This window comes from Ostrea edulis, chromosome 6 (genome assembly GCF_947568905.1).
Source record: "Ostrea edulis chromosome 6, xbOstEdul1.1, whole genome shotgun sequence".
Lineage (NCBI taxonomy): Eukaryota > Metazoa > Mollusca > Bivalvia > Ostreida > Ostreidae > Ostrea > Ostrea edulis.
This window is the reverse complement of record NC_079169.1, coordinates 84,990,155-85,008,240: the sequence shown is the minus strand read 5'-3', so window position 1 is coordinate 85,008,240 and position 18,086 is coordinate 84,990,155. Positions and strand designations below refer to the sequence as shown.

Here is an 18,086-nt window from a genome sequence, read left to right as displayed (position 1 = left end):
TCTTTCAGTTGGTAATACAGATTATTAATCATACATGGCAACAGTCAAAATTTTGACATAATGGCTGACTTCCTTTAAAAACATGGATGACAAAATCGATGTCAGCAATATTTGACTTTTCCATTTAAATACGTAGCCGAGTAGCTCAGTAGGTTATCACGTTGACTGCTGAACTGTAGGTCGCAGGGTCGAATCCAGCAGGGTTTTTAATTTTTTTTCAGATTACCTTCTACTAAAACTGTATTTTTTGACAAAATAAAGTAAATTTGAAAATTTTCAACTTCAAAATATTGTTTTACATATCCTCCACTTTTCATCTACATCAAATTTCTCCGGTGTAGCATACCTCCTTGAGCCCGCTCTGAAACCAGGGACCAAAGGGGAGATAAACATGAGTCTACACTCCATGAGGATGCTTGAAGCATTTTTTCTACATACATTTATACTCATGTGTTCACACTTTGGACTAATTGTGTGATGATGTGTAGAAACTGAATCTACCCGTCACATAAAGGCTGCTTGCATATCAATTTGACAAATTGAGCTTTCATTCCTGGTTCTGAAATAAATTTTGAAAGAATTTCGCAATATATTTTCCTGTAGCATTTTGAACCCCCTTCTGTTGCTGCCCCGCTCTGACCCCCTTCTGTTGTTGCCCCGCTCTGACACCCTATCAGTTGTTGCCCCGCTCTCACCCCCTATCAGTTGTTGCCCCGCCCTGACCCCTATCAGTTGTTGCCCCGCTCTCACCCCCTATCGGTTGTTGCCCCGCTCTCACCCCCTATCAGTTGTTGCCCCGCCCTGACCCCTATCAGTTGTTGCCCCGCTCTGACCCCCCTATCAGTTGTTGTCCCGCTCTGACTCCTATCAGTTGTTGCCCCGCCCTGACACCCCCGGGACCATGATGTGAACAATCTTGTTTACCATTGTGGGTCTTGAGATTTTATGACTTGGCTCACAGACAATGCTCGATTTCTATGAAAGTACAAAAGTTATACGGTACATAACGGGTGTACGTATAGACCTACATGTATAATCTTAACGGTATATATAAGGTGTACATCTATACGATATAAACCAGTTTTATGTAACCCATTTATATCGTCATGAATATCTATTTTTTCTAATCAATGTATGCTTATCACAAAATTAAGTCTAAAATAAGGATATCTTGCAACTAAAATCATATTGCGCCACGTTATGAAGAAGTTAACAGGCAGACGGACGACGATGAACGATTTTTTTGGGGTACGTTTTATATGTTTTTACACTTGTAAATCATAGTTGTTTATTCATATCTTTAAATGCTTTACTCATGCATGAATACAAATTTTAAGAAATGCCTAATAAAGATATACTTACGCGTCACTTCTTATTGTGTGCAGGTTCCTGAAGGGATCTTGGGTCATTGATAGATATCTATAACGGATATTCTGTAGTATACTAAGGTCTACACGGATTTACGGAGGGGTCATCGATGTGAATCACTTCATACACAAAATGCATGACGGATGCTTTGTAATATAAAATCGTGAAACGTGACTTATTTCGAATGACTGACGTATAACGGATATTTTATTGCTGTGTATTTCCCGTCTGGTCAGCTATAATGAAGTCAGTTCTAAATCACTTATAGGTAAATAAAGCATTAAAGTTTGTCAAAACCTTAACGAAACAACTTCTATTAAATCAAGGTTTAACACAAACCCTAACCCCCCCCCCCCCCCCAACCCCCCCAACCCCCACCTTCCGCGAAGAATTTGTCTGCTTGAGCACTTTTAAGGGCCGATAAACTTTCTACGTAAAATCTCATTCATCGCCTTCCTCGAATTGAACACATTGTTTTATGAACTATCTAATGACTTTATTTGCATGGTCAAGATTCTTTAAAGAAAAGAAACCGCGATTATAAAATCAGAACCGAGAGAGATGGATCGATGTGATAATAAAGTCCTTTGTGGTCAATTTATGTCCCGTAAAAGTGGAATGAAAAATAAAGAAAGAGGAAAATTACAAAAGACAGAGTTATTAAAGAATAACACGGAGATTCGGTAAGTTAGAAAATTTACAAACATAACTTTATTGAAAAGCATAACCACACAATGTATGGATGTGTGTGTGTGTTTGTGTGAAAAGGCGAAGACAATTAACGAACAGTGATCAATCTCACAATTCCTAATTTAAGGAATTGTAAAATTGTGTTTCTGAAGTACGATATTCATTTCCTATCATTTTAACCAGTATTTGATTTATCTATGCATTAATTTATTTTATCTGATCTTTTGATAAGGAATGCAACTAAAATTCGTGTTAATTTTGCTGGCGTTTTCGCGCTTTGCTGGGACATGGGACTGGAAGCTGGGAGCCATTGTTTCGGATTTAGTGAACCGGATGATGAGCAGCCGAAATATTTCCGGTTATATTCCTGTGGGTAAGTCAGTATAAACACTACCTTCACAGGAAAACAAATATATGTACACTTTATCATTTATATGCACATGATATGTTGTCTTGTTCTCCGGAGTTAGTTTCAAGCTTACATGAGCCGAAGTTTCGGTTCAGAATCATGATACGATCAGAAGCCTCTAGTAAGTCGTCGTCTGTCAAATGTTGTCTTTGATAATTTCTATATTTTCAACTTCATCTCATACATGGATGTTAAGTCGACACTCGGACTTAAGTCTCAGTTTTAATCGCTCAATTAAAAGAAAACTTAAACTTAAGTTTGAGATTTTTTCGAAGAATCCAAGCAGACTGTAATTTCCCGGGTCTTTGAAAATCTTTGAAATAGAAAATAATTGGACGTAAATATTTATATTTTACTAAAGATTGAATGCATCACCTGATTGAGTGGAAACAAAAGACATCAAGCTCTGTCAAGAACGCTATTTGTAGAACTAAATTGCGTTATTTTTAGAAAACCGCCGAAAAATTTCCCAATCAAATAATTTTACCACTTCGTTTGTGATACCTTCAAACATTTGATAAAACTTCATTTAATAAAACACCATTCGAAGAGAAAAATCACAGCTTTAGTAAAGTTCGCTTGTTTACATTGTCATGTTAGGTTACTGCAGAAGAAAGGTGAGCTTTAATGGAAGAATTTTATAAGGGGTGGTCTGTAAACTCTCTGGTCTTGTACACTCCTCGCACATCCTTCCGAAAACTACACTTCAACCAACATGTCACATTTTGTGTTTATACGAGATTGTGTACATGATATTCTGTCCCATTATTTAAAGGTCTTAAAATCAGCATTTCTTGAGATGATTTTCCGAATCAGTTTGCCCTATTTTCACTCTTGATCATATTTTCCCATGCGAGTAGACGTGTCTCAATGGTTAGCAACAAGAATACTCATAGTGCCAAGCTTAAGTTTACAAGAATATTTTGAGACTGAAGAAGAATTCTGTGTAAAGGATTATAGACTGACAACGGGCAAGGAATGAATGCGTGCGGAGGGTCTGCACTAGGGGAGGGTGCTTTAAAGGAATAATTGAAATTTTCCAAAAATGGCTCTCCCAATTTTCCGTGCCTTCCTTTTTTGCTTTAAGCAACCGAGAATGCATTTGACTATATCGTATGGCACGCCATATTTATATCTATTACTTACTTATGCCTGGTACCCTTCCTGGTGCATAGGCCGCCGACAAGAGATCTCCAGGCGTCTGTATCTTGGGCCTTCTGTTCAATCTGTCTCCAGGTGAATCACATTTTCTTGGTGTTGGCATCGATATCTCTGCGCCACGTGTTTCTCGGCCTGCCTGTTTCTCTTTCCTTGGGGATTCCAGGTCAGCGCTTGTCTTGTGGTGTTTGACGCTGACTTACGGAGTATGTGGCCAATCCATCTCCAGCGTCATCCTAGAATCTTTCCTTCTGCAGGGAGTCGGTTGGTTCGCTGCCAAAGGTCTTTGTTGCTGATGGTTTTCGGCCAGCGAATTTTGAGCATGATTTTCAGACAAGAATTAATAAAGGTCTGGACCTTCTTGACTGATCTTGGTCTGCAGAGTCAGCTCTTTGGAATTCCATATGTTCTTCAGTTGTAGGAATGCTGCTTTGGCTTTTCCTATTCTAGCTCTCGCATCAGTATCAGTTCGATGACAATTCCTCTATAAAGATATTTTATATAATTTATGAGATATCTTCTATATTTAATAAGATATCTAAAAAAAATATATAAAATATCTCATATAATTTACAGTTTATAAGACATCTCATAAAATATATGATATCTTATAAACTATATAATATATCTCATAAATATTATAAGATATCTTATATATTAAACAAGATATCTCATAAAATATAAAAGATATCTTATAAATTTATTTTATGAGATATCTTATAAAACATATAAGATATCTCATATGTTTTATAAGATATCGCATAAACTTCATAAGATATCTTATATATACTTTATAGGATATCTTATAAAAAAAAGTTTATAAGATATCTCATATTTTATAGTTTATAAGATATCTCATAAAATATATAAGATAAAAAATTAATAAGATATCTCATAAACTTTATAAGATATCTTGTATATTAAACAATATATCTCATAAAGTTTATGAGATATCTTATAAAATAAGAGATATCTTGCAACAGTTATAAGATATCTTATAAAAGTTATAAGATATCTTATACAAATTCATTTATGAGATATCTTATAGAAAATATAAGATATCTTGAGCGCTTTGAGCAGCATACGCTGGAAAAAGCGCTATATAAAACCAATCATTATTACCAGTCACTATATTCTTGCATGTTATATAAGATATCTTATAAAGAAATGAATATAAGATACATGTATCTTATAAAGGATATAAGATATCTCATAAAGGATATGATATCTCATAAACTTTAGACGATTTCTTATAACTTTTATAAGACATTTTATAAAATTTATGAGAGGAATAAATGTAAAAACTGTGTGCCATACATGTAATATTGATATTTTCAAACCCAAAATCACATTTACACGTTTCAGAATTCCCTTCACTGACGGAGCACAACAACGCCCGCGGTAATTCCCGGGGAAGTTACCACTCGGCCGTCCAGCACCACTACAGGTACCTCAGAATCAACGACTTTGCCATGACGAAGACTGCAGACGACAGGGCTCGCATTGCCGCCTTCGTGGCCAGGACCGTGGCAGTAATGTATGTTGTGCAATAAAACATTTAATCCAGTCGATAAATTTCAGGTCAGTGACAAGAATATGGCTTGTGATAAACACTATTGTGTAAGCAGAGGGCCGACGTTACCACTGTGTTGTGCAATACTATTTACAGAGAAAGACTTCGTGTAAATGAAAATTGGGTCAAGGACACGATAGATAAGCAATGAGTATACATAAGTACAACACAATTTTAATATAAATCGTTATACGATTTCTGGAAAGTTTGTATATAAGGGGAAAAAAGTCTGTATATATAAAAAAAAACAAAAAAAAACACACCAACAACAACAACAAAACCCACCAAGGAATCCAAAAACAAAACTATGCGCCGACAGCTATAATTACTAGACTGATCCAGAAATTAAAATGGAATAATTCTATGTTGAGCAAATTCCCAATCAGAACAGATAGTGTAGCGACTATTTGTCAGGGCGGCAACACGTCGCGATTGTCGTCCTCTGCTTGATGTCACCGTTGTCGAACGAAACCTGTTTCCAGCCTTTAGAAATCGGCTTGTAATGACTTTTCATCTCTCTATTTCATATCTCCAATGTTTTTACCTTTGATATCTTTACCAATTGGAATGATAGCCATTTTCTCATGAATGTGGAAAATGTGCATATGATTTTTGATGAATATAGTTCGATTATTTTAACGGCTGGAAATATTTCGACAGAAATGAAAGTAAAATGTAAATATAATAAATAAATTTCATTTTTGAAAATGGATAAGGGCGTGAACTGCGATGCTTTACGCCAGCATACTTCATGAAGCTCGTTAGCGCCTCATGAAAAGTATCCTGGCGTGAAACGTTGCTGTTCATGCCCTCGTATATCTTTCTTGTTCATTGTGTAAAGGTTTCTTGAATACACTGTGCTAGAGTTTAGGGTCGTTGAAGGCCTCACTACCAGAAAAGTCAACACTTGTATGAACACATAGATTTTGAAAAGGTGAAGATAACGAACAGTGATCATCTCATAATTCCTATAAAGAATACAAAATTAAGAGTAGGGCAAACACAGACCACTGTACACACCAGAATGTGATCAGGTGCCTAAGTGGAATAAGCATCCCCTGTTTACCGGTCACACCCGTCGTGAGCCCTATATCTTGATCAAGTAAAGGTGATAATCCTTAGTCAAAATCAGTTTGTAAAGAACAGCCCAATAATTGGTATGAAACATGTCAGACAGATGTATTTGCAAATGAGATCATTATAACTACCATATACGATGCGAAATGCTGACGTTGAACAAGACTGTTGAAAACCTTGTAACATCATCCTATTTGTCAGTAGCCTCTATTTAAAAATCGATCATACGCAGAACATGCTCTCGTGTATCAAACCAGTCGAGAGACATAAACACAATATGACATATAACGTCAATATGTTTATATCCATACTATGAAGGGGTGTTTTGGTATTTACTACCCCTAAAACTGATATCACCTATCTATTTTAAACAAGTGATGTCATTAAATACCAAAAAAAAAAACAAAAAAAACAGCACCTTATAACTTGCACACTAGTATCCTAGATGGTTCCCCAGTTCCCCATCTTAAGCTTACGATCCTGTGTTTATTTGCTTCAGGTCAGGAAAGAGGACAGCTGATGAGGTTCGACCGTTATTGCAAGACCCTTTTATGTTGAAAATATTCCATAAAGCCTTTGAACCTTACTGCTATGAGGAACCTAGGTGTCGTGCCGATTTCCCGTACAGACACACATGTGGAGCTTGTAATAATCTGAAATATCCACTTCTGGGCAAAGCATTTACAGTGTACCGCAGAATCGTGCCATCCAGCTACGAAGATGGTAGGATTTACGATTATTTTCACGTACAATAGACTACTCTCCAGATACAGTTATACCTCAAGGTTACAGTAAGCCGTTTTGTATGTGTAGAGTCTTGATTGATAGTACTTGTGACGTGTAAAAAAAGCGGGAAATGTCGCGACTTTTCTAAGTATGTCTCTTTCTATTAGCACAGTTTCAAACATGTATTGATACCTAGCTTACTCTTTGAATGGAAATATTAATCTCTAGGGTTAGAGCTCGGCAAAAATACAGGGGTGTCACTTTCAAAATCATGTCATCAGGAACCATTAAGTCGTCAGTCAATGGAACGATGACAATGCTGCATTAGTACAATGGCGTAATAAAGATGGCGGAGTATCACGATAATTGGGCAATGACACGATCGCGATATCACACGATCTTACCTTTCTTTTCCTAACTTTCATGATACATGTAGTTAGCCGAGCTAGCTGTCCATCGTTGATTTTATTTCAATTTCTAGGCATAGAAATGCCGAGAACTAAGAGCAAAGATGGCCATCTCCTTCCCAGCAGCCGGAGGGTCAGCAACGTGGTGCACAATAACAACAACCAGGTGGAAGTCAGCGCACGCTTCACGCCGTACCTCACACACTTCGGACAGTTTCTTGACCACGACATCTCAAGCACTCCTGTTATGACGGGTCATTTTTTTGGTGTTAATTTGAAGATATATGATTTTAGCTCTGCTGGTTAAACAGAAGAGCTCATGTGATTGTTAAGTGTTCGCTGTCTGTCTGGCGTCTGTATAATCTTTTTAAATATCAAAATATTCCTCCTCTTTTTATCTGATTTCAATGAAACTTGTTAAAACAAGTACATATACTATAAAAAGATACTTAACTGAACAAAGTGGTATCTATAACTAAAGCTACTCCACGTACGACGTAATTTGGATAGAGATGAATACTGAATGGAAAAAAACATTCCGTCTGAAGATTTTTGTATAACGACGAGAGAATCTGACCACTGTTGCTAAATGTAGATAAATCTGTTGAATCATTCCAAAATGTTACTCCTTAAAAGTCTTCAGCGAGAACTTGTAACTGAGCCCTTCCGGACGACATAAACTGATTTCAATAAGCAATATGCCGCTGTTGTTAAAATTACTCGTAAAGCATTTCAGAATGCAACATGATTCACAGCTTTATGGGTTTTTGTTTATCTGTTATATGTTAAGGATGTACTCTATGTCGTCATAATGGCTGACTTCCTTTTAATACATGGATGAAAATGTAAATACCAGCAATATTTGTTTATTCCTTTTAAATCTAAATGTCTAGCTGAGTAGTCCAGTAAGTTAGAACGCCAACTGCTGAACTGTAGATCGCGAGTTCGAATCTAGCAGGTTTAAAAAAAATCAGATTGCTTTCTACTAAAACTGCATTTTTTGACTAAATAAAGTTGATTTGAAAGTTTTCAATTTCAAAATAGTGTTGAACATAGCCTCCACTTTTCATCCATATCAAATTTCTCTGGTGTAGCGTTCATCCTTAAAATTAGTTTAAAATGCTGCTTTCCTAGTAGTTTCTATTTATATATCTTTATCAGACTTTGTACAAACGAAAAGTGTACTTAATTATGTGCATCTTTTTTTAACATTTCGATGAAGAGCATTGCAGTTGTCGCTGAATTACATTTACTGTGTAAAATCATATCGAAGTTACTACCGCTTCCATGACTTTGTCTGATTTCAATAAACTCTGTAAAACTAGTGGCAACAAAGAAACACCATTCCGTCTATCAATTTTCTGTTTCGATGAAAACTATGAACTCTATATTAAAATTTTACTCTCCCTAAAGGATTTCCCCAGATTTCATTGAATGTTTATATTTGTTGCATATACACAGGAGGTAAGCAAACTAAACAAAATTCTCCAGAAAAATGGTACAGTCTTGACAGAAATATTTCCTTTTAATTTGTAGATTCTGAAAATAATATCATAGAAGATTGTTGCATAAATCCAAACAGGTAAGCATCATAATGTGCAGTGTACATTTTCATAGTTATTAGAATTTCCCGCAAAATAGTAACTTTAATAGAGAACAGTGTTGCACATGTACAACTGCAATCTGATTAAAATCAGATCCTGTGGGGATACGGGTTAGAATAGGTCCTCGGTACCCCTTGCTTGTCGTAAGAGGCGACTAAATGGGATGGTCCTTCGGATGAGACGGCAAAAAACCGAGGCCCCATGTCACAGCAGGTGTGGTACGATAAAGATCCCTCCCTGCTCAAAGACCGTACCTAGATTTTTGCAGCCCTTCACCGGCAATGGTGATGTCTCCATATGAGTGAAAAATTCTCGAGAGGGACGTTAAACAATATGCAATCAATCAGATCCTTTAATCCGCTCACGTAGATCGCTACACTAGGGTAACGACCTACGTGAGCGGATCAACGGACCTGAATTTAATCAGATTGGTACAACTGCAACGTTGATAAGTTTCTCTTCGTTTACAGGATTGAGTGCTTCAACATTCCTATCGCTAATGATGACCCCTACTTCACAGATCCCACGCAGAAATGTATGCACTTTGTCCGTTCAGACATTGGACCAGTTCCTGCTTGTGATACAGGTATCGAATTATGCATGGAGAGAATCACCTGAAACACAGAAAAACTTCTTCAGTACTTCTTCCGTCTCACGGCTCCATGGCAAAAACTATGAGCACATTTAGAATATGTATTACGACAGTGTTCAATGAACCGTATGTCTACTCACAATTCTGTTAGTCCGACATAATCTTGATTTTGTTGGCGTGATTTCTCTTTTTATATAATACTTTTAGAAAGTACTTGAAATATATTTATTTTATTAATGAATATTGTTACCCAATGGTCTTTTAACTAAGCAGTTCGAGATATAAAATACCATTGATTAAAGCATGACAACCGTGGATGTGAGGTTTTACACGTGACGTTTACGATATGTAGTGTGACATTTATAATATTTAGTGTATACTCTAACGTAACCGAAACACGCCCTTCTTTTTATAGGGATCAGACAACAACTGAATCAAAGGTCTTCCTTCATTGACGGTTCCGCCATTTATGGATTCAATACGGCAAAAGAAAACTCGCTACGAGAAAAACAGGGAGGTGAGTGTTCAGATTGAGCTGGGAGCTTGTTGTACAGCTTCAGAAACACAGGGAGGTGAGTGTGCAGATTGAGCTGGGAGCTTGTTGTACAGCTTCAGAAACACAGGGAGGTGAGTGTGCAGATTGAGCTGGGAGCTTGTTGTACAGCTTCAGAAACACAGGGAGGTGAGTGTTCAGATTGAGCTGGGAGCTTGTTGTACAGCTTCAGAAACACAGGGAGGTGAGTGTGCAGATTGAGCTGGGAGCTTGTTGTACAGCTTCTGGAAAAACAGGGAGGTGAGTGTTCAGATTGAGCTGGGAGCTTGTTGTACAGCTTCAGAAACACAGGGAGGTGAGTGTGTAGATTGAGCTGGAAGCTTGTTGTACAGCTTCTGGAAAAACAGGGAGGTGAGTGTACAGATTGAGCGGGGAGCTTGTTATACAGCTGGGGTGGAACGTAACTATAAACACTTTGACCGGGAAGTCGGGTTTAGAACTTCAGCGAAGTCAGATACTAAAGTAAACGGTTTGAACGACTGGGGAGTTGGGCCAATAACTTGAGCGGTGAGTCAGGTATATACCTTGAGCGGTGAGTCGGGTAGATACCTTGAGTGGTGAGTCGGGTATATGCCTTGAGCGGTGAGTCGGGTATATACCTTGAGCAGTGAGTCAGGTATATACCTTGAGCGGTGAGTCGGATCTATACCTTGAGCGGTGAGTCGGGTAGATACCTTGAGCGATGAGTCGGATCTATACCTTGAGTGGTGAGTCGGGTAGATACCTTGAGCGGTGAGTCGGATCTATACCTTGAGCGGTGAGTCGGGTAGATACCTTGAGCGGTGAGTCGGATCTATACTTTGAGCAGTGAGTCAGGTATATAACTTGAGCGGTGAGTCGGATCTATACCTTGAGCGGTGAGTCGGGTAGATACCTTGAGCGGTGAGTCGGATCTATACCTTGAGCAGTGAGTCGGGTATATAACTTGAGCAGTGAGTCGGGTATATAACTTGAGCGGTGAGTCGGGTATATAACTTGAGCGGTGAGTCGGATGTATACCTTGAGCGGTGAGTCTGGTAAGTACTTTGAGCGGTGAGTCGGGTATATATCTTGAGCGGTGAGTCAGGTATATAACTTGATCGGTGAGTCGGATCTATACCTTGAGTGGTGAGTCGGGTAGATACCTTGAGCAGTGAGTCGGATCTATACCTTGAGCGGTGAGTCGGGTAGATACCTTGAGCGGTGAGTCGGATCTATACCTTGAGCAGTGAGTCGGGTATATAACTTGAGCAGTGAGTCGGGTATATAACTTGAGCAGTGAGTCGGGTATATAACTTGAGCAGTGAGTCGGGTATATAACTTGAGCGGTGAGTCGGGTATATAACTTGAGCGGTGAGTCGGATGTATACCTTGAGCGGTGAGTCTGGTAAGTACCTTGAGGGGTGAGGCAGGTATATAACTTCAGCGGTGAGTCGGATAAATACCTTGAGCGGTGAGTCGGGTAAATAACTTGAGCTTTTGTTACATTAACCTTAAACGATTGCAATTCAAAAAATTACTTTCATTTTTTCTCTCATAGCAAGGATTTTATTTTATATTAAACCTTTTCATTTTGGAATATTTACATTGCCAAGGTATTTGTCTTAAATATCTTTACCATATTGTAATGATAGCCATTTCCTCGTGAATGCGGTGAACATGTGAACAATGCGCGTATGAATCTCAAGTTCATCAATATAGTACATCTATATTAACGGCTGGAAACTCCGACAGAAATGAAAGTAGAATGTAAATATAAAAATAATTAGATTTTGAAAATACACGAGGGCCTGAACGCGACGCTTTACGCTAGCATTTTTTTCAGGAAGCGCGTTACATACATTTCACACGCTTCATAACAAATATGCTAGAGAAAAGCGTCGCAGTTCATGCCCTCGTGTATTTTCAAAGATGAAATTTATTTCTTAATTAACCAGGTTTACTCAGGGTCAGTCGACTGCACTCTTATCGTCCCGGCATACTCCCTGAGGGAGAGGAAACGCAGTGCGAAAACGAACACAATGGACTGTTCTCCAGAAGTCCGATCAACCACTGCTTCGACGCCGGTATTGTATCAACATGCATAAACTTTATAATCACAAAATAATCTCGAAATGAATTTTAACACCACATAGTGAAAACAAATCTGTAAACATGTTTAAACTTCCTGTTACACACTTTGTACTGCTTATATTCCTATTTTGATGTTGTCTGGTATTCTTCTTCTGTTCGGTTTGGCAGGAGACCACAGGCACACAGAGAGTCCCTTACTTGCTGTTATTCACATCATGTTTTTACGTCGCCATAACCTTATTGCCGAGGCTCTGCAACAAGCCACCGGAATCACTGATGACGAGGTTCTGTTTCAGGAGACAAAACGTATCATAGTGGCAGAACTCAATCATGTCGTGTATAACGAATATCTACCCGATATCTTAGCACCAGAATTTATCAACTATTTCGGTTTGAAATCCACAAGGATGGGGCACCATACAGTGTATGACCCGAATGTAGACCCCCGAGCGATAAACAGTTTTGCAGCAGCCGCATACAGATTCGGTCACAGTTTCGTTCAGAGTGTTGTGGGGCAAGATAACGGCAGATCTATCAGGGAAGACCCTCTAAGAAAAAACTTTGACAATCCAACTTTTATCAATTTTCCACAAAATGGAGGTTGCGAGTTCGTTGCGTCGTGGATGGCTAACACTGGTAAAGCAGACATGGACCGTTTTGTTACTACCGATCTAAGAAACCATTTATTTGACGCAGCCCCAACAGGGACTCCGACCACAAGCCCCGGGGCGACACTGAGCTTGGACCTCGTCGCTCTAAATATTCAACGCGGGAGGGACCATGGACTCCCGGGGTACAACGTATTCAGACAATGGTGTGGGAGACCCAGAGCCGAACATTTTGGCACGTGGTCCCTCGGCCTCATCGACCATGACGAACAATCAGCAGCGATTTTACAATCAATTTACAGGTTAAATAATTTTTCATCTTTGTAGCCCAACTGAGTCTGTCTCTATCTGTCTGGCGAAAGGTTTTCACAGTTTTATTTTCTTCTGAAGGACCGCAGAACCAATTTCAACCGCATTTGAATTTTATTTAGAATGCATCGCTGGGTTAAAAAGAATTTAAGTATGACACCATCCATAGGGATATGATTAAGAAGTAAAACTAGGGTGTGGTGTGTAAATGTCCTCTAAAAAACCAATGAACCAAAAAAGCCCTCTTTCAAAGGGATTTGATTTGGAAATACTGTGTGTGGTGTATCAAGAAATTCGTTTTTTGGAAGAACCCCTTAAATCGAAATTGCATGAAAGCTTGCATCTAATGGAGATTCAAATAACAAACAACAAATTTTGTCCAAAAGCGGGACCAGGAGAGGAACATGGTAGCAGCTTGACATTTACACAGGGATATAAGGAAATTTCTTCTTCACAAGAACAAGGTCACAGTTTAAAATGTCAAAATTATATACAAGCATCCTCGAGTATTGTTGATTCTATTTTGTTCCTATACCATGACCTCAGGGACCATGACAAGGCCGCAAGAAGGCTTTACAATTATGAACATTCAGAAAAATTCTTTTAAAAGAGTTGGTTTTCTCATACGTCCAAGTTTATTGATCCTCGGGACCAGACTTGGATTTCCCGAAGAAACTTAAGTAGAAACTTGGATTTAAGTCTTAAATTTTGCTAAAATTTTGACTGCTCAATTAAGAGAAGTTTGAGATTTTTTGATAAATCTAAGCCTGGGTGTAATTTAATGTTTAGCCAGTCAGGTGAGCGATGTGGCCTTTGATCCTCTTGTTTTGTTTTAAGGCCCTTAATGAAGAAATGAAAATTAGGTAATTGTTGTGTTTAATTACTGGTGACATTATGAGTTTCTTTAAAAAATAAGAACATGACAGCGATTTATTATAGATGTTAGGAATGTGAAAAGAATCTCTGCAGCATTTCAATGGGAAAAAATTACCATTCTCCAAATCATTCAGATTAATAACCAAACAACACTGAAACGTTTTTATGATATAATTATATTCTATAATTTATTCGATAAGCTTTTCTTGTAGACGCCCTGAGGACATAGGCTTATTTGCTGGAGCGCTTTCTATTTTTAGACACCCTGATGACGTAGATTTATTTGCTGGAGCTCTTTCGGAGAAAAACCTCGGTAGTTCTCTGATGGGCCCCACATTCAGCTGCATTGTGGGATTCCAGTTCAACAGACTTAAACTTGGCGACAGATTTTGGTATGAGAACAAGTTTCCTCTTACTGGCTTCACAGAAGGTACTTGTCTGTTTTTCTGCCCAGAAGGGAATCAAACATATTGCCAAACGTTTTGCATTTAAGGACTATTTTACTATTTGTAGAAATGTACTATTTTAAAACTGCAATACTAGATCCTTAAAGATTAATTATAGCATAGTGCCAATAATTTAATTTGGAATTATTGGAAATCACTGCAAGTCTTTCAAACAAAGATATGCTTCAGTAACTTTGATTGTGTCACTGGTATTCTTTGAGAAAAGTACTAGTAAGTCTTGAGCAATAGCGTTCTGAAGTGTTTCATTTGTAAATAGGTAACAATATTTAATTTTACAGAACAACTGGTGGAGATGAAGAAGGTGACAATGTCTAAGATAATGTGCTCCACACTGGTGCATGGCTCATCCCCTGTTATACAACCTCTACTGTTCAGGAGACAGACTGTTAGAAGGTAAGGCAGTTTTAGTCAAAGCCATCATTCTTTACTAGTTTTGAAATTAATGGTTGGTTGTTTTTTTTTTTCTTTCTTTGAAACAATGGTTGCTGGCTCAAGAAGATTGCCATTGGTCATATGACCCTTACTTGTTTACTTTATACAATTGATTCAAGAAGTAAAAACGAGAGTTTTGTTTTCTACTAAATCTTAGATTTGCCGTGACTATCATATCACCGATCATTTCATATGAACTAATTATGATCGGTGATATGACATTTTTAAAAACGGTTTCTATGCGAGATTAGTGTATTCCATAGAAATATATAAACTTTGAAGTTACATATTTTATCAAAAATACGTCCGAAATACCCAAGGAATTGAACATTTACAAATACAAGAAAGGGGGTACCGGAAGTCCTGTCCACAAGCACCTGTGAGAATTGTAAACTGAATAGCTAAAGTCGTGACCTTTACGTAAAGCTGGTGACGTCTACCATCATCATGTTTCACTTTTGTTCTCAGTAACAAATGTCATATAGTCATCCAGCTCACTTTTATTGAAAACACGGCCAATCAGTTCAGTGAAATTTGCACGCTCGATCAAGCGAAGTGATCACAGGCACTTGTTTCATACATGTGTCCCCCATCCTTAATCCTTGTGGTATTATTAAGGAGGGGGGACTCGTGTATGAAACAAGTGCCTGTGGAAGTGATACTCCATTATTGGAACGATCATATACATCTGTGTGAAACATTCTCGAGTGGGATGTAACACAGCACCCAAACAAATGTTAGAAATTGAGTATGCTACATACGTTGTCTGTGACCTTAAGCACAAAGGGGTATTCTAAAAATCTTTCTTTATCTTTCAGAAATCAACCCATTTCCTGTAATCGAATTCTAGGGCAGAGTACGCCTCTTGGTTTTGACATTGAACCGTTTGTAAGAGAACTGCGGAATCTTGGTGGAAGGCGGCAACCATTACAACCCGGTGTCAATCTTAACATACCACCCTTCCTCGTACCTCAGCAGAGGCGACAGTCTGGAGCTCAAGTATACTGAATAATCAGTACACGTGAATTACACTAGGACCCAGCAATTGTGACAATGTTGTATCTGTTGAAAATGTTCTGTTCTAAGGACTATGTGACTATACAATTTCATGCTACACGTGACAAGGATTCATTGTTTAGCAACATTATTGGATAGACATCTCAATAACTTACAGTTTAAACTTTTATCTGTAACAGACACACCCCCCTCCTCTCATTATTCTTACTCCCTCTTACTCTTAATCCTAGTTTGTCGATCGCCGTAAATGATAGTAACGGTAACTTACCAGAGGAATGACGTCATTACCACCTGACATACTGATAAAGTCCCGTCGATTTCCGGAAATACAATGATAAAGGGGATGAGGAAAATACTCGAGGTTGTCACGCAGTGTTCAGGCCCGTGGGAAGTATTTTTCGAAAGGGATGGCACCAATTTTCACTGGTTTTCTACGTAAATTTTAAATCATTTCCGGATAAGGTCACATTTCGGTGTCAGACGTTTAATATAAATATTGTACTTCCAGAAATGATACAATTTTCTGTGTACATGTATTGTTTTTCTTACTTTTCTGTTGATGCTATTTATAAGTATGCTTCTCATATTCTAAACATTTACATACTAACTACATGTACATATGTAACTGATATTTAATAAAGACATTAAAGGTTAGACATGCTGTCATGAATGCTGTAACTACAGATTACTCTTATCCCTACAACTATGACTGGACTCTGTATGTAGCCTTATTTTTGACTGAAGCTTAAATTTCGCAATTTTTCACCAAAGATCAAAGTCCTGACATTATAAATACAACAAATATAACTTATTCATAACATTTTTTTAATGAAATGGACAGAAAACCTTGAATTTAATGCTGCGTGAAGATTGATTTAAACAAAAACCATGAACATTGAACAGCGTAAAATATCAAATCACACGAAAACCGTGAAAATAACCAGCGTCAAAATACGATGTACGAAAGATTTCTTTAATTAAACTCGGAATCAAAGCACTGCGTGTCCGGCTAGCGCTCTCACTTTTCACCACTGTGACCTGATTTCGATCCCCGTGATCGGCAGTGGTTGAATGTGAGAGGGTATAGTGGTCGTCCCCTCGGACACGTGGGTTTCCTCCGGGTACTCCGATTTCCTTCCACATAAATGTCCCCTAGCACCAACATCTGTGCATCAAAGGACCCCATTGGAAATAAGCTTTCGAGCTTTCATGGGTTGTCCTTGGTATTTATATGTATGTAAAGTATATCGAATTAACATTTATTTATTTATCTAATACTATGATGGGCGGATCTAATGCTGCGGTTGTGGAACGCTGTATTGATTTATTACTTTCTTTAATTGAATTACAAAGTATAATGTTCTCTGGTTCAGTTAGAGACCGCACTAATACGGATTTAATTAAAAAAGCAATAGTAAGAAGAAAAACGCCTTACAATGAACGAAATGGTCTTACAAGATGTAACAAAACATGTTACGATAGCAACATATTTTGCCGAAATAATGATAATGCTCACATAATACTATACTAAAGAAGAAAAAAAAAAAAGAATTGCATATTCTACTATCGAGTGAATCGATTTGCTAAATCTTGAAAATGTCCTGTTTCTGGAGTTTAAACCTTTTTCCGATTCAGCTTCTTGTTTTCATTGAATTTATGCTACACTACCGGGTATATATCTAAAAAGATAGACTCGCTTCTTAGGTCAATCACCACAGTAAACAAAGGATATCTGTATATAGATTTTTTTCCTGTGTATTAAAATCAATCGAAACCAATACCCCTTTTATCCATTTACAACTTGAATATTTCTGTTGCGTTCAATTGAATGAATCATTAAGGATGATGAACCTTTTCGGGTATTACCTTCGGATGATGAACCTTTTCGGGTATTACCTTCGGATGATGAACCTTTTCGGGTATTACCTTCGGATGGAGTGGAGCTTATTAAACATCCCCAAGTTCAAGCGTCGGTCATCTTAATATCCCATTAAGCTCCATCCTAATTATTCCGAGGTGCAGTGATCCCGGAAGGAGAGTTTCTTTCCTTTTGATTTTTACGTCCCTTCCAGGATTTAAATCCGTACAGAGTCAATTCCACGGGACTACTTTCCCCTACGAATAATGACACTGCCACAAGCTTTCCAAACTTCTGCGGAAAAACGCAA

The 18,086-nt window shown here is 38.0% G+C and overlaps 1 protein-coding gene across 1 annotated transcript; it reads left to right on the top strand.

Annotated features, from left to right (window-relative positions):
* Positions 1 to 1,796: 1,796 nt before the first annotated feature.
* On the top strand, positions 1,797 to 16,100 carry LOC125683601 (peroxidase-like protein). The gene is made up of 12 exons (XM_048924934.2): positions 1,797 to 2,431; positions 4,991 to 5,162; positions 6,775 to 6,998; positions 7,483 to 7,662; positions 8,945 to 8,990; positions 9,483 to 9,598; positions 10,020 to 10,121; positions 12,074 to 12,202; positions 12,378 to 13,119; positions 14,263 to 14,432; positions 14,748 to 14,862; positions 15,720 to 16,100. Exons 1-12 carry the CDS (start codon positions 2,293 to 2,295, stop codon positions 15,907 to 15,909), a joined length of 2,325 nt encoding a protein of 774 aa, XP_048780891.1. The 5' UTR covers positions 1,797 to 2,292; the 3' UTR covers positions 15,910 to 16,100.
* The last annotated feature ends 1,986 nt before the right edge of the window (positions 16,101 to 18,086 follow it).

What these genes read in the sequence shown, in the direction of transcription:
- LOC125683601 (XM_048924934.2), top strand. Translation starts at nt 2,293, where the DNA reads ATGCAACTAAAATTCGTGTTAATTTTGCTGGCGTTTTCGCGCTTTGCT. An exon ending in AGTTCCTGCTTGTGATACAG is followed by an intron (nt 9,599 to 10,019) that starts GTATCGAATTAT and finishes TTCTTTTTATAG; the next exon opens with GGATCAGACAACAACTGAAT. An exon ending in GCTACGAGAAAAACAGGGAG is followed by an intron (nt 10,122 to 12,073) that starts GTGAGTGTTCAG and finishes TTAATTAACCAG; the next exon opens with GTTTACTCAGGGTCAGTCGA.